Genomic DNA, 14,302 nt, shown 5'->3' on the forward strand with positions numbered 1-14,302 from the left:
TAAATGAAAATTTATCCTTGAAAGGTACTGCGTACCCGACGTGACCATGGCCGTGGAAGGGAGGGTGAGCCCATGGGGGTCAGAGAAGGCTGTGGGCTCTTCCAGGGGAGGCAGCTGCAATGTCCTTGGCATCTTCTGGCTGGAGCGCGTCCTACCTTTCAGCCACGGTGGGTCTGAAGAAACCAGTGATGTGAGGGCTCAGGGGCCATGGCCGTGTAAGGGAGGGTGAGCCCATGGGGGGTCAGAGAAGGCTGTGGGCTCTTCCAGGGGAGGCAGCTGCAATGTCCTTGGCATCTTCTGGCTGGAGCGCGTCCTACCTTTCAGCCACGGTGGGTCTGAAGAAACCAGTGATGTGAGGGCTCAGGGGCCAGGGACTGGTCCCAGCAGGGGCCTCTCCAGGTCCACGCTCTGCAGCCCACTGAGGAAGTGGGCAAGTGTAGGGGTAGGCAAAGCCCGCACGGGCCTGCTCCAGACACCCCACTGCAAGGCAGAAGCGCGGGCCACACGGACTTGCTTTCCAGGGTCAAGGTGAGCAAACTACTAGAAGAACAGAGGGGTTCTGGCAAAACGCAAGAGCAAGAAAGAGAGACTTTGCCAGAACTCCCAACACTTGCAGAGAAAAAGCTCCACACCCCGGCCCCCCCACCCCAAGAACTTTGGTTTTACGGTGCCCGTTTTTAGAATTGCATGGGTTAAGGGGTTCACCGATTCTAATATGGTGAAATGTGCTTTTCAAGGCAAAAAACAATGATGCTTCTTGAAAGCAGCCCACAGCGAGCCCTCTCACCTTCACCGCCCACTCTACCGATGTCCGCGCTTGCCGCTCCCTCCAGGAGTCCGCCATAAGACGGGTAGAAAAAAAAAGCGAGAAGAGGGCTCGCCGCGCCTTCGCCAGTGGCTGCTAATGCCATCGTGCTGTCTAGTCACATAGCTTCAGAGAACGAGGACGTGGGAACGAGACCCTCACGAATTTGTGCTGGGCTCTTAGTACCAGTAAAGCAAAAAAGGGAGAAGTTTCTATGTCCAGAGGAGGCCAGAAAATAAGACTGAAATTTAGACTCGGCCTGGACGTGACGGAAAGTCCAAAGACCACCAAAGGAGAAATGAACCTTGAGTCAAGACTTGTCTCTGCCACAGGTACAGTTTGTGGGAGTCGTGCTCCTCCTGCGAGAGGGCGTCAACAGTGCCCCCATTCCAGAATTTCAGTGGTTCCCCGGCCCCTACCAGAGGCAAAATCTGAAAAAGAAGGCACGCCCGCCCCCCTTCAAGTGACGGGTGTTTGGGGGGCACGGGAGGGGCTGGATAACAAAACCCCGTTAGCCGGCTTGTGATCACATGCCCACCGCGGGGGCCGGTGCCAACTAGCCACCTGCGGACTGTCCCATGGGGGCCACCTGCAGCTGTGGCCTGGCTCCCGAGGTGCTGCTCAGTCTCTTGAGCATCAAGGACACCCAGGACATGACAGGGCATACGGGAAGCGAGACGGATAGACGGCACCCCTCGAGTACCACTGTGTTTGACATGGAGAAGTGCGAGAAGAGGGGCCAAGGGAAAGGAACGGCCTTAGTCAGCTGGGTCTTCAGATCGGCCTGGTGTCCCGTCCCTGACTGACAGTCCGCGACCTCCAGCAGACACACAGGGAGGGGGACAGGGCCTCTACCCCGCTCGCTCCGCCTCGCTCGCTCCTTGCTGGGTTCTGGACAGCAGCAAGTTCTCAGCTGAGCCCCGTCTGCCTTTGTCTCCACGCGACTCCCGCCTACTGTCCAGCAAGGCTGGTGAGGAGCCAGGGAGGGCCCAAGGCCGGGCGGACACGCACAACCTCAGAACAGCAGAGCCCCCGAGTTCCACAACACACTACCTCCTGAAGGCAGGACAGTGACATGGGGAGGGCCACAGGAGTGAGATGGCTTAGCAGGACACTGAACACAAGTGGGACACCTACAGCGAGGGGCGCCAGGAGAGCGCTCCAGGAGCTGGAGGGACGAGAAGGTGAGGGTCTCGTGCACCGCACCTGCTGTCATGGCCTGCTCCCTGTCCCCTCAGACCCGCCCTGGGGCTCCGCTTCCTGACAGCTGTAGGCACTCACTGCGTTTCTGTCACCGTCACTGACTGGGGGAGGACTACAGGAAAGCCTGAAGCAGCAGCCCGGGCCGCAGGGTCCAGTCCTGGTCACAAAGCTGGTCCAGGGCCAGGGGATTCGGGTCATGGAGGTGACGGCGGTGAGACAGTGTGCCGTGGGGTTTGTCAGCGCTGTCCCATGAGAAAACAGGCAGGTTAGTATTCAGTGACAGCAGGGAGAGCGGTGGCGGTGGAGGCCCTACTGAAACGAAGGACGCCCCCGGACTCGGGGTTAAGGTGGTGCTGCTGGGGGTCCAGCTATGGCACTGGGTGACGGCAGCAGCGCGCGTGCTCAGCTTGGCACAACCGGGCTCTGAGCCGGCGGTGCATTGGCTTGCATTGGCTCTCTGTGGCTTTATGTCGCAAATGGTGGCATCCCTAGTTTCTTACAAGAATACTTTAGCTCTGATGTTTCCTTCCAAAAAGTACGCATTTCACAGCTAGCATTAGCTCATTCTGCCAGGTTTGGGTGAGCAGGGGTTTTTGTTGTTAGGGACGGGGAGGGAGCTGCTGGTGGCAAAGGAATCCAGATGGTGGAAGGGTTTCTGTTTTGTTTTTAATAATCAAGAGTGGCCTCCGGAAAACACCTGGGAAGGGAAATGCCTCCGCTACGCCAGCTCTTTTCAAGTAGCGCCATCCCTAAAGCAGCGTCTAATCCCTCGATCGCTAAGACAGTAGATTATGTTAGAAGGCCTTAACTGTGCTGCTAATTCTATTTTCTTTGAATGTAAGCAGATAATCGGAATGTTCTGCTCACTGTGGCAAAGCACGCCTCACAAATCATAGAATTAGACTCATCTAGCCAGTTCTGAGAATCTCTAATCGTAAAACAGACTCTAAACTCTAATGGAGATAGTTATCTTGCAGCAGCTAGGAAATAAGAAAAAGGGATTCTCTGCTCACTTGGGTCATAAATCCATACTCATTCCAACTGTCATAGATACCAATTGAATCCCAAAGGAAGTAGCCCCATGACTGCACGTGTATTTTGAATGCGGGTGTGTGAGGAATGGGTGGGCACAGGTTGCTTTTAGGTCTTATAGAAGAATGAGCATTTAAGTAAAAGTCTTTTCCAGGGTCCTTTTTTTTTTTTTTTTTCCCCTGATCTAGCGTAGTTACTATACATTTTACTGCAGCTATTTTGAGAGGAACAAAAATAGAAGAACCCCAAGGCATAAGAGCCTTTCCCTCAATTCTCTGTGTGTGTCTGGGGTGTGGGGAGAGGACAATTACTAACAGCCTTCCTCAGCATCTTCACAAAGTGGAACTGTAACTAGCACATTGGTTAGGTTAAGATTCCTTCTGATATATGGGAAGGGGAGAAGATTCTATAAGCTATTAAAGAAAAGTCTTTTCCCGGGGCCTTTTTTTTTTTTTTTTTTTCCCCTGATCTAGCGTAGTTACTATACATTTTACTGCAGCTATTTTGAGAGGAACAAAAATAGAAGAACCCCAAGGCATAAGAGCCTTTCCCTCAATTCTCTGTGTGTGTCTGGGGTGTGGGGAGAGGACAATTACTAACAGCCTTCCTCAGCATCTTCACAAAGTGGAACTGTAACTAGCACATTGGTTAGGTTAAGATTCCTTCTGATATATGGGAAGGGGAGAAGATTCTATAAGAGGAAGCATACTTTCTTCAGTGCCTACCAACCAACACTAGAAAATCCAGGCCTATAAAGAAAAAACAGGGTTCATGGACCTGGGCTTACCTAGCACAATCATAGGCTTCACGGGAACAGCTCGTGGAAGGCCATTTGGCACTATTCTGGGTGCTGGTGTTCTTGTAGACTCATCTTTGATCACATACTTGAATGAAGACTTGCCAGCGATGGGAAAACCAACCAATCATATCCTAGAGGAAGGCTGGTTAGTGACTTAGTTCCTACCCAATGTGACACCTCAGGACTGTGGCCAGGAGACCACGTGGGAACAGGGTGCACAGAAGAGAATGGAGGAACAGTGGAAGGAGTGAGCATGGACTCAGAAGTGCTGAGGAGACCATCACAGTGACACCACAGATCACAGTGACAAAGGAAAAGGAAATGAAGACAGCAGAAGGCAGCCCCTGACAGAAAGAGCCTGGCCCTTGCTATGTGAGAGGATGTGAGAAAAGCTGGGGCAAACTCCCCGGAGTCTGTTCGCGCCATACCTCTGGAATGCTGCCAAGTTTCCATTCATGCCACATGGTGGTCTAGAGCTTGTGCTAACCTGAGTCTTCTTGTCATGTCGCTCTGGTTCTTAGGACTCAACGAGAAAACCCTATTCAATTCTTTGTAAACTTCTAGGGACATCTTTTCTGATGGTGATGGCAATGGAAATATTAACTAAAGAAAAATCTGAAAATCCTAAGGAGCTGGAGAAACAGCACACATGTGTCCTCAAGTCAGGCCACGTGGCACCCTGGCTGGATAGCGAGTGGGAGGGAGGGAGGGAGCTGCAGGCCTGGTCGGAGGCTGACTCAGTTTGGGACTCTGAGGTTTCTAACAGAGATCCAGCAGGTTGAAACTGGATTTGAGAGTGGTTTCAAATAATTTAGAAGTCAAATGGGGAACAATAGTCAAAGGCTTCCATTTTGATGCTGAAAAAATTGCAAGTAAAAATTCCCTTCGAAGAGAACATGAATACCATGTCATTATTTTAGTTTACTGAGTTGCTATTCCAAATGTTCTTGGGAGCATTAGTGCTAAAAGGGAACAGGGGATGGGAGCTCTGCCATTTTCAATCACATAAAGGATAGAAATCCTTTTAATTATGACCATGCCAATCTACATCCTGCTAAAACAGCTAATTACATGTCAGGAGGACACTCAGTCATTCAGAACAATTGCCATTATATTTTTATATATTCATTCTGTGCTACCCCCCTCAATTACCATGGTTACAATTTGAAAAGATTCGGCCCAACCTTCATTTGATCACAGCACACCAATGTGAATTTGAGAGTTAATTATGGCTGCATAGAGACACTCTTATTTAAGAGAGAGAGAAAATGAAAATGGAGTCAAGGGAGCTGGCATCCCAAGATTTCTCAAGAATGAGCTGAGCTGTGTGTGCACTCGCACACCTGCCACACAGGCCTGGGACGTTGGGCAGGCCATGAGCACAGGCGGATGCTGCCCTGGCCCGCGGCAGCCAGGGGCAAACGTGCCTGCCGCGTGGAAGGGATGTCAGGAGGGGAGAAGGGTCAGCTCTGCTGCAGACGCCTCCTTCCTTCGGAGCTAATGGCTATGGAATGTGCATGGTAAACTGTCACCTGTGTGAAAATGCTAGTCAGATTTCACTGGAATCAACTAGATCTCGGGCTGCTCCTAATGTCATACGAAAGTGCTGCAGAAGTCCAGGGAGACGTGCATCTGTGAGCCGAAGGCCTCCCTGCCAGAGAGATAAGAAGGGTGTCATCAGTCTCCCCTTGTTCTTTACTTTGCTCTCTCTTCCCTCTTCTGACTACACGAGATGGCCAGTGTTACAGGAAACTGGGTTTCTCAGATTGTTAGTTTTCTTTTTTTTGCTACTTCCTATCCCCCCTCCCCCCAAGAAAGAAGAATGAAACTACCATGGAAACTTCTCATTTTGCAAACTTCTAGCTTTTGAATGTACACAGACGTGAACAAAGTTGCATTTCAAACATCAGCGAGTCACCCATGAGCCCAGTGAGATGACAAATCACTTTCAGTTTATAAATAAAGAGAATTAAGCTCAATCTTCGGAGTGGAGTTTCCGTAATCAGACAACCTACTTGTTGGCTTCATGCCTCTAGGTAGGGAGGAGATCCTTCGTCTGGAGTGAAAGTAATCTTTTTAAACCAAGAGTGAACAAGGAAAGAGGCTGCAGGCTAGAAGAAGAAAAGGTCTGCTCTGGCAGCATGCTAGACAATGTCCTCAGAGGCGTCCTCCCCAGGAACACCTTCGCTCTCACCAGGGTACAGTGCTTCACACTGGATAACAGGTGTCCCGAAGTGACACAGGTCAGACAGGATGGAACAATGTGAGGGTTCTCAGGGCATGCTGCCCAGTTTGCCAAACGCAGTATGGCTGACAACTGATCCTCAAATCCTGAGTTAAACATCCTTGCTATTTAAAGAGCACACACTGAAAGGAATGCTTTATTTGTGAAATCCCACTACTGCTCTAGTGCACCCCCACCCCACCCACCCCCAAAGATAACACCAGCAGGAGCTGGTCAATGTGCCCAACTTTTACTTAGAAAATCTTGACAAAGAAATCCGGCTCAGTAAAGCTATAAATGGATTTGGCTGGTCTCAACACAGCCCCCAGTGAATACAGTAGTAAAACATTACTAATAATCACAACAAAATGACAAAATGTCTCTCACCACTCTGACGTAAGACTGAAATCACGGACGGAGATTAACACAGAAACCAACGTTGCAAGGTGGAGGGTCAGTCAGTGCGGCGTGCCGCTGAGCCCGGGGTCACCGACGACGAGAAATTATTGCCTAAGAATCTGGTGAGATTCACTGAGGAAAAAATACTCTGGTTCTCTGAATAACACAAGTCAAAACACAATTTTAAAAGGCAAAGCCACAAGTTATATGGGAAGACTGCTTCTAACCAAACCCTTCTTAAGACCAAAGAGAGAGTAAGGACTTGAAGTTCACATTTTCAGGATGGGTGGGGGGAGGTCATCTGTGAAGAAGGGATTAACCCACTGCTGTGGGCAGAGATAATACGGTTGGTCAGTGGAATACGCAGCTGGTCAAGACAGGAAGGAGTGTCTGTGTTAAAAGGTGGACCACACCTACCCACCCCACCCACCCCCAAAGATAACACCAGCAGGAGCTGGTCAATGTGCCCAACTTTTACTTAGAAAATCTTGACAAAGAAATCCGGCTCAGTAAAGCTATAAATGGATTTGGCTGGTCTCAACACAGCCCCCAGTGAATACAGTAGTAAAACATTACTAATAATCACAACAAAATGACAAAATGTCTCTCACCACTCTGACGTAAGACTGAAATCACGGACGGAGATTAACACAGAAACCAACGTTGCAAGGTGGAGGGTCAGTCAGTGCGGCGTGCCGCTGAGCCCGGGGTCACCGACGACGAGAAATTATTGCCTAAGAATCTGGTGAGATTCACTGAGGAAAAAATACTCTGGTTCTCTGAATAACACAAGTCAAAACACAATTTTAAAAGGCAAAGCCACAAGTTATATGGGAAGACTGCTTCTAACCAAACCCTTCTTAAGACCAAAGAGAGAGTAAGGACTTGAAGTTCACATTTTCAGGATGGGTGGGGGGAGGTCATCTGTGAAGAAGGGATTAACCCACTGCTGTGGGCAGAGATAATACGGTTGGTCAGTGGAATACGCAGCTGGTCAAGACAGGAAGGAGTGTCTGTGTTAAAAGGTGGACCACACCTACCTACTTTGCCTGCTGTGGGAAGATAAAACATTCCAGCAAAGAAATCAGCTCAAGAAAAGGGCTCAGTGGTGGAAAAGTGGAGAAGAATGGAAGAAAGGGAAGGATAAGGCTAGAGATTCCTGATTAGAGTCTATTTATACTTGGTGCCCAAGAAAAAAGTTTCTAAAACGCTCATTTCTTAAAGATAAAGGTCAGATGGGGAACTGAGACAAATGTACCAGTGAATTCTTCATAGTTATTCCCTGGAGGTAAAAACAATCTGGATATCTGGTCCTGACACGGGTGCCGTTGACCACTGAATTGCCACCTTGACCTATCAGGAGCCAGAGCACTGACTGCACTTATAAACCTCAGGTTTTATGAGCTGCCTGCTCACTCACGTCTTTGTACGTGGTCACGCCACTGAACTGGGGTCTCTATGCCTGCCCGCCCCAACTTGCTCCTTCCTGTGCAGGACGATGAGAATGTGTGTGGAGTTGGGCGAGCTGCCCCACCAAATGACAAGTGTGTAACTGTTCAGAATCCATAGTAGGTAGGCAGAGGGTAACTAGTTACCAACTTCTTAGGGGAACTGAGAGAGTGAAGTACACTGCCTTCAGGCATATTTCATTCTTACAAGTTTGCTGAAATGTACCAAAACGTCTGTTTGGTGCTGAATGGCACTGGAAGGCCTCAGATAAGAGTGTACCACTGGCTTCCATCCACTGTTCTCAAAGATAGGCAGAAATTTCATTAACATGGTCCATCTTTAAAAGGTCCCTATGGGACGTGTTTTAAGAAGGGGAGAAAGCTTACCCATCTGATTCAATTAAAATGTCTTTAAAAAATAATAACAATAGATAAGTCACATGAATACCTGCTGGCAAGATTCCAACAACCCTCAACTTTTAAGTCTACCTAAAGAGCCAAGAAGGAACAGCCCCTAAAAGAGTCCTCCGGGTGCTGAAGAAGTCTAGAATGAAGTGAGAGGAGGAGGACACAGCGCAATGAAATCCAGACAACATGACTATTTTTAAAAAGCCTCGCTATTTTCCCTTCAATAACAGAGTAGTTTAGGATTTTACTTTGAAGTCACCTCTAAAACCTGGAGAGGCTTCAGAAAGAAATGTACCAATCAGAGATATTAGAAAGCAAACACTGGCAGCTCCGTATGTCATTACAAGAACTGAGGGGGCCTGGACAAGACTGCAGAATTGACAGACTACGACCCGATGGGAGACTTACAGCTGGCCCCAAAGAAGTACATTCACTCTTGGTGAGAAAGCAAACACTATGTGTAAGGCAGCAGGTCTTAAGAGCAGTCAGCAGTCTTCTCTCATTACAAGACTTGTGGGAGAAAGATCCTGTCCTCTTGTTCTCGCTGAACTCAGTGTGGTGCTGTCCTGCCTGGGCAGAAATGTCCTTTCAGTTTACCACATCACCAGATAGGGCCTGGCTCTCCCTTCACGGATATCGACTCTCCTTTATTCTCACAAGCATTTTTTTTTTCTTCCTTAAAGGTCTTAAAAAGAATGAACCTTTTAGTTCTTCTGCGGCAATCACGGTATTTCCTTAGAAACTGCAGCTGTCGTAACAGTTTGAATCTGTTCCTTTAAAAAGACCAGCAAGAACAAATGATACTAGCAGTCCTATCATAAAGAACCTATCAATTATAATAATCTCCTCACAATAAATCATGTATGTGGCTTGTCAGAGAGAGTGTTTTCTTCCTTTCTCTCCTTGTTCTTCTGGATTCAACTGAGAGTAAGCAGACAAATGTCCACCAAATGGAAAGATACAATATGCTATATTTCTTCTATGTAAAATAAGGAAAGATAACACAATCTCCTAATGGAAATAAAAAGCCAAATCAACCAAGCACGAGTATGAAGGGTGGAAGGGGTGTATCATTCCTGAGAATAACTAATGCTACTCTTGAAAGTGTTGGCTCGAGGAATACAGTAAAACAGAGACGACGGCTCCACTTTACTTCACTTGTCGGAAGCTGGGAAAAGTACATACATTTTCCCCCTGAAATCCATGGATAAGAGCAGGACCGGGCCCTGCCTTCACTGTTTAGTCACTGACATAGTTCAGTTCTCGCACTTACGTAAGCAAGATGAACAGATACGGAGCTGACCGAGTCAGTGTGTGCCTGAAGTGGAGTGGGACCAGCCGGAAACGGGTGGACATGACTATCTCACAAAGCAGACAAAGCAAGTTGGTCAGTCAGTCTCTCTCTCTCTCTCGCCCCCTCATGCACGTGCCCACTCGCAATCATTTTAAGCTGAATACATTTGGTTGGGGAGGAAGAGTTAAGAGGTAAGGAAATGGCACCTTCCTTCAAACTGAAGATTCTTTTCAGATAATGGACAGACAGACAGAAGCCCTGCTAAATAGCCAGTCTCATCTTCCCCTTTAAACGAGGCTGCATTATACACAGGGAGGAGAGATGGAATGAGGCCGGACACACACAGCAGTCGTGCCTCTCAGACGCACCCTGGGCTGCTACAGTGAAGGCTGTCTCCTCTTACCCACGGTGACGGTGTGTCATTTAATCAGGATGCCAAGAGATCATTTTCATACAAGGCCAGCAGATGTAATTTTCTGTGATGCATGAATAGTTCATCATTTTGCTACTAGATGACAAGGTGATCACAGGGTGACTTTATAACGCAAGTTCACTGTTTGGTATTTTGAGTTTTGAAAAATGAAAAGAAGATTTATCAAATATAAATATCTTTCAAAAGTAACAAAAGTGCTACATATGTGATCAAGGAAAAAAATTCCATTAGTTACTGCCGCTTAAAGTAGATTAAACTTTACAAATATTACCACATCCATTATCAATATGGCTTCCAATTATTAAATAAATTGCCTGTAGCAATATAGCTTTTCACACCTCTACAAGGACAGAGTACAGAGAACACCAAAGCAGTCACATCTGTTGGACCTCACACACCCACGATGCGAGTGGGAGGCGTCTCCTGCTTTTTCCTGCTCCTATTCAGGCATTTGTGATAGTCATGAATTCCCACTGCAAAGTCCTTTATCAGCCTCTCAGACTGAGGGCGCTTCAGTTAATGGATATAAAGACTGTATGTTCTTTTACTCATCTTTGACCTTAGCTCCATCCTTGAAAGACTTTTTTTTTTCTTTTTCTTTTTCCTTTTTTTTTTTTTTTTTTTTTTTTGTGGGGGGGGAGAGAGAAACCCAAGGAGGAGAAAGGGAACACCGACAGGAGGCAAAGCAACTTCCACGGTGACCTCCAGAACTTTTCCAGGTAGGCACTGGTAACTGTGCCATGGAACATACACTGGTTCTGAGAATGGACTTAGCCTCCGTTACACATTCAGCTTCTATATATTTTTTCCCCCAATGCTCTCAAGCTGGGTTCTGCTTTTTTATGACTTTTGTTTTTTTGTCTTTGTTTTAAATCATGGTCCCAAAGGCAGAAGGCAGTATTTTATCTACTAAGTCACACAGCTTGTGAGAGGAAAGGATGTCTGTGTCAGGCATGTTAACATCAACCAAAATCTGAGATCGAGTTTTTCCATTGACATTCTCAGCACAGCACCCAAAGAAGAATAATCTAGCCACACTGTGACTATAATGAGGCACGGCTTATTGCAGCTGGAAATCAATTATTCTCATGCTGAGGTGGGGATTCTAGTGTTCCTTTTACTCTGTGGATACTCCCCAAACGGTATCTGTCAATCCTGTGCCACTACCTCAGCTTGCATCCTATCAGTCTTGAGGAAGGAAAATGGGGTACAGACTAGTGTTACATGAATCTAAAGGTACCCAAGATTTTACACGTAGCCTAATATTGAGAACTGAGGGCTATCTAAATACCTGGAAGCACTTTCTTGGAATGCTAAGACGGAGCAGCAAGATTTTCTAGCCTCAGGGGCTGGGAGAGGGAAGTCTGGTTGGTTGGTTGGTTGGTTGGTTGGTTATTATTAACTGGGGATTAATACTGAGAGAGTATATGCAAAGGCTGAGGGCACCATGCCATCTTCACAGAACAAGACCCTAACGGCTACCTGACATACAAGAAACTGCAAGTTATACTGTAAGAACACATGTTAAGGACCGAGGAAAGTCTGCTAAGGTGCTACATCTAAACTAAGTTAACTGGTCACGTTTAACTCTCCCTGATCAGTCATCATCCAGGGCCTCTGTCTTGATTTCGCTGGCTCCTTGTCGGGCCAATGCCAAGATAGTGTGGTTGACTGCTGCCATTTCCACAGCTAATGAGATGGGGTCTTGGTGGTCGCTATGGCTCGTGCTGTCATCCTAGACATGCAGAAACGAGAAATGAGCGTCATTAGTGGGCTAACAGGTGTCTCTAGCTCACAGAAAGGCATGCTGGGGTGGGGGGTGGGAGGGGCAGAACATTCGTGGGAAGAAAGGCTGGGGGGAGGGTCTTATATAAGGTAGAGGTGAGTTGTATTTAAGTAGACACTGAATGGATTTGGGTCCAGAGACTCTCAGTTGACATTTTTATGATTCGACAAATAGAAAGTACTAAAAATGTTTGTTTTTATCCTTGCTGAGAAGTTTGTTTATTCTCTCAGAAAGATTGCTGGTGACGATCGAACCTGGAGTGACTGATACAAACCCACTATTTTGGCTCTTTCTATTGGCAACACGTGTAACACTGACCATCGAAGGCCATATGAGTGAGCTATTAAATCCGGACTGCTACTCTTACAAATGGATTATTAGCATTCATGGTATTTCTCTAGTAAACTGAGAAAACTAAAACTACAGACACCCAACATCTCAGAGACAAAAATGCATTTCTGTAAAAAAGGAAGAAAAAGCATACTTGATTACAACAGGACAAAGGTGGCAACTGGCAGCAACAGCTCGGGGAGAAAGGTGTGGAGCTCTCCTGCCGTGTGGGGGAGTGAGGGAGTGTGAAGCTCTTCTCCCCACACCGCTCAGTGTGTGAGACAATAAAGCTGGGAAGGAGACTGGCACTGAGGACAGTGTTACAAATGAACAAGGGTAGGTTTCTCACCTGTCACATCGTCAGGGGAACTCTGTATCAAAGAGCTTTGGAAAGGGTAAGTCCCTTAGGAAAAAAAGCAGGGGAGGTGCTGCCCTCAGGGCATCTGTAAAAAAAGATGGAAATGATCCATCTATGTTGGTAGACTGAAAAGTAACAGGAATGCTTCCAACTAGAAAGATTTACAGAACATTCTCTTGAATAAAAGTTGGGCTATGACCTGGAATCCACAAGGGACAAAAGGGCAACTCTCTGGTATTGTGGGCATCAACGGTTTCCTTCTGCCTCTCACAGATCAGGCATTAGAATCTAAAAAGCGACTGGCACAGAATCCTGTGCATTCTCGGAGTGTCTGCCCTCAAGCTGGCAAACAGGCTGCTGGGAGAGGGAAGAACACAGTGGAGTCAATCAAGGAGCTGGCTGAGGAGGAGACTCCAGAGCAGAGAATTTACTTGCTGGGGTCCAGGAAAAGGGACCACACATTCTCTGCATATTCCAAATGGAAACACAATTTAAATCCTGTACAGATTTTAGTGAGATCTGTCAACACATATGTGGGGGAAAACTCCCACGTGTTTTAGTCACTGAATTACTACTCCATGCAGTGGCTACAGTTAAATACATTTTCCCCCAAGCAATGCAGAATAAATCAGGTGAGGTGAGAAGACATGCAGGTACTGCATTTATGAGGATGCATATGTCAGTGTGCCAGAGAGACTCTGGAAGAACCACTCCTCTGGGCACGAGGGTTCCCACTGCCAGGGGGCCAGAGGGGGTGGGGCCTTCCATTGTGCCCTGCGTTGGAACATGTTTAGGCATGGGTTCCAGCTGCCCAGTTGCCCCTAGATTTCTCAGACACTGAGTGTGTGTGGTGAATGGTGTAACTTGCTTGTTTGGGTCAGATCCTCCTCTCTTCTTCTACCTTCTCTGCTTCTCTGCCTCCCTCTGAACTTCTTCCCTCCTCCTCCTCCCCATTGCGCACTTGCCAAGTATCCTGTTGTATGACAATAAATCCGTGTGGGTGAATAAGGATTTCTCACAAATTCAACAGGACAACGGAATCTTACCACATTCCTTTCAAATTACATGAAAATCTAACTAGACACATGAGCAGAGTGGAGGGACAGCAACTGTTTCCCCTCCCCCACCCGTAAGATCACACCCACAGAACGCCAGGTCATACCGTCCCACCCTCAGAAGCCAAGAAGCGCTGCCCAGCTGCTCACCTGCTCGGAGTAGTCGTTCCCGTCGACATCGTCGCTGTTGGAGTGGCCTCCCGGACTCTGTACATCTATCCCATGACTCTCCAGGATTGCTGCTTCTTCGAAAAAAGCAAATAGATCCCTAAATTATCTGTTACCTTATCAAAATTACTGAAATGCTGAGCTGCTGTGTGGAGGAAATCTAAACATAATTAAACAGGAACCTATATTCCTCTACATTTTGTTTCCTTTAAACGCAGAGGAAGGAAATTCAACTGCACGATGTCAGGGCAGGTGCACCTCTGCCACTCTGGGGTCCTTGCTGCTCTGCACGTCAAGTGTGAGACGGTGCCCACTGTCAGGCATTTCATAAACACCTGCTGACTGACTAAAATAGCCCTCCTATCCTGGGAGTCTGTGAAGCACCTGAAAATTGTAATGATGAACAGAAAATATATTTATAAATAAATGAAAAGCAATTTTAGAAGCTCAAAACCATTCCCCTACCTCAATTTCATCCCTTCAAATTTTTCTTTATTTCCCTGCTTTCATTTAGAATAAAGAAAAACTCTTAGTTCTTCCTTTTTGATTGTATTTAGTTC

The 14,302-nt window shown here is 47.1% G+C and overlaps 1 protein-coding gene and 1 long non-coding RNA gene across 10 annotated transcripts in view; both read right to left on the reverse strand.

The window, feature by feature from the left end:
* Positions 1-5,850: 5,850 nt before the first annotated feature.
* Positions 5,851-10,671, reverse strand: LOC114008677 (uncharacterized). Its single transcript, XR_003550191.1, has 2 exons — positions 7,499-10,671; positions 5,851-6,875 (listed from the first exon to the last, which is right to left on the reverse strand). It is a non-coding gene; the product is annotated as an uncharacterized LOC114008677 (long non-coding RNA).
* A 26-nt stretch (positions 10,672-10,697) lies between these two features.
* Positions 10,698-14,302, reverse strand: part of HMBOX1 (homeobox containing 1) — a 185,725-nt gene continuing 182,120 nt past the window's right edge. The window contains exons 9-11 of one of the 9 annotated variants that reach the window (XM_027773713.1): positions 13,725-13,813; positions 13,421-13,492; positions 10,698-11,780 (exon numbers count right to left, since the gene is read on the reverse strand). In XM_027773713.1, the coding sequence (XP_027629514.1) occupies positions 11,643-11,780; positions 13,421-13,492; positions 13,725-13,813 (299 nt within the window). In that variant the 3' untranslated portion in view covers positions 10,698-11,642. Of the gene's footprint in view, positions 11,781-13,387; positions 13,493-13,724; positions 13,820-14,302 lie in introns of all 9 variants that reach the window. The other 8 variants (XM_027773712.1, XM_027773711.1, XM_027773719.1 and 5 more) reach the window with 8 other exon arrangements.

Source organism: Tupaia chinensis, unplaced genomic scaffold (genome assembly GCF_000334495.1).
Source record: "Tupaia chinensis unplaced genomic scaffold, TupChi_1.0 Scaffold000366_1, whole genome shotgun sequence".
In the NCBI taxonomy this organism is placed as follows: domain Eukaryota; kingdom Metazoa; phylum Chordata; class Mammalia; order Scandentia; family Tupaiidae; genus Tupaia; species Tupaia belangeri.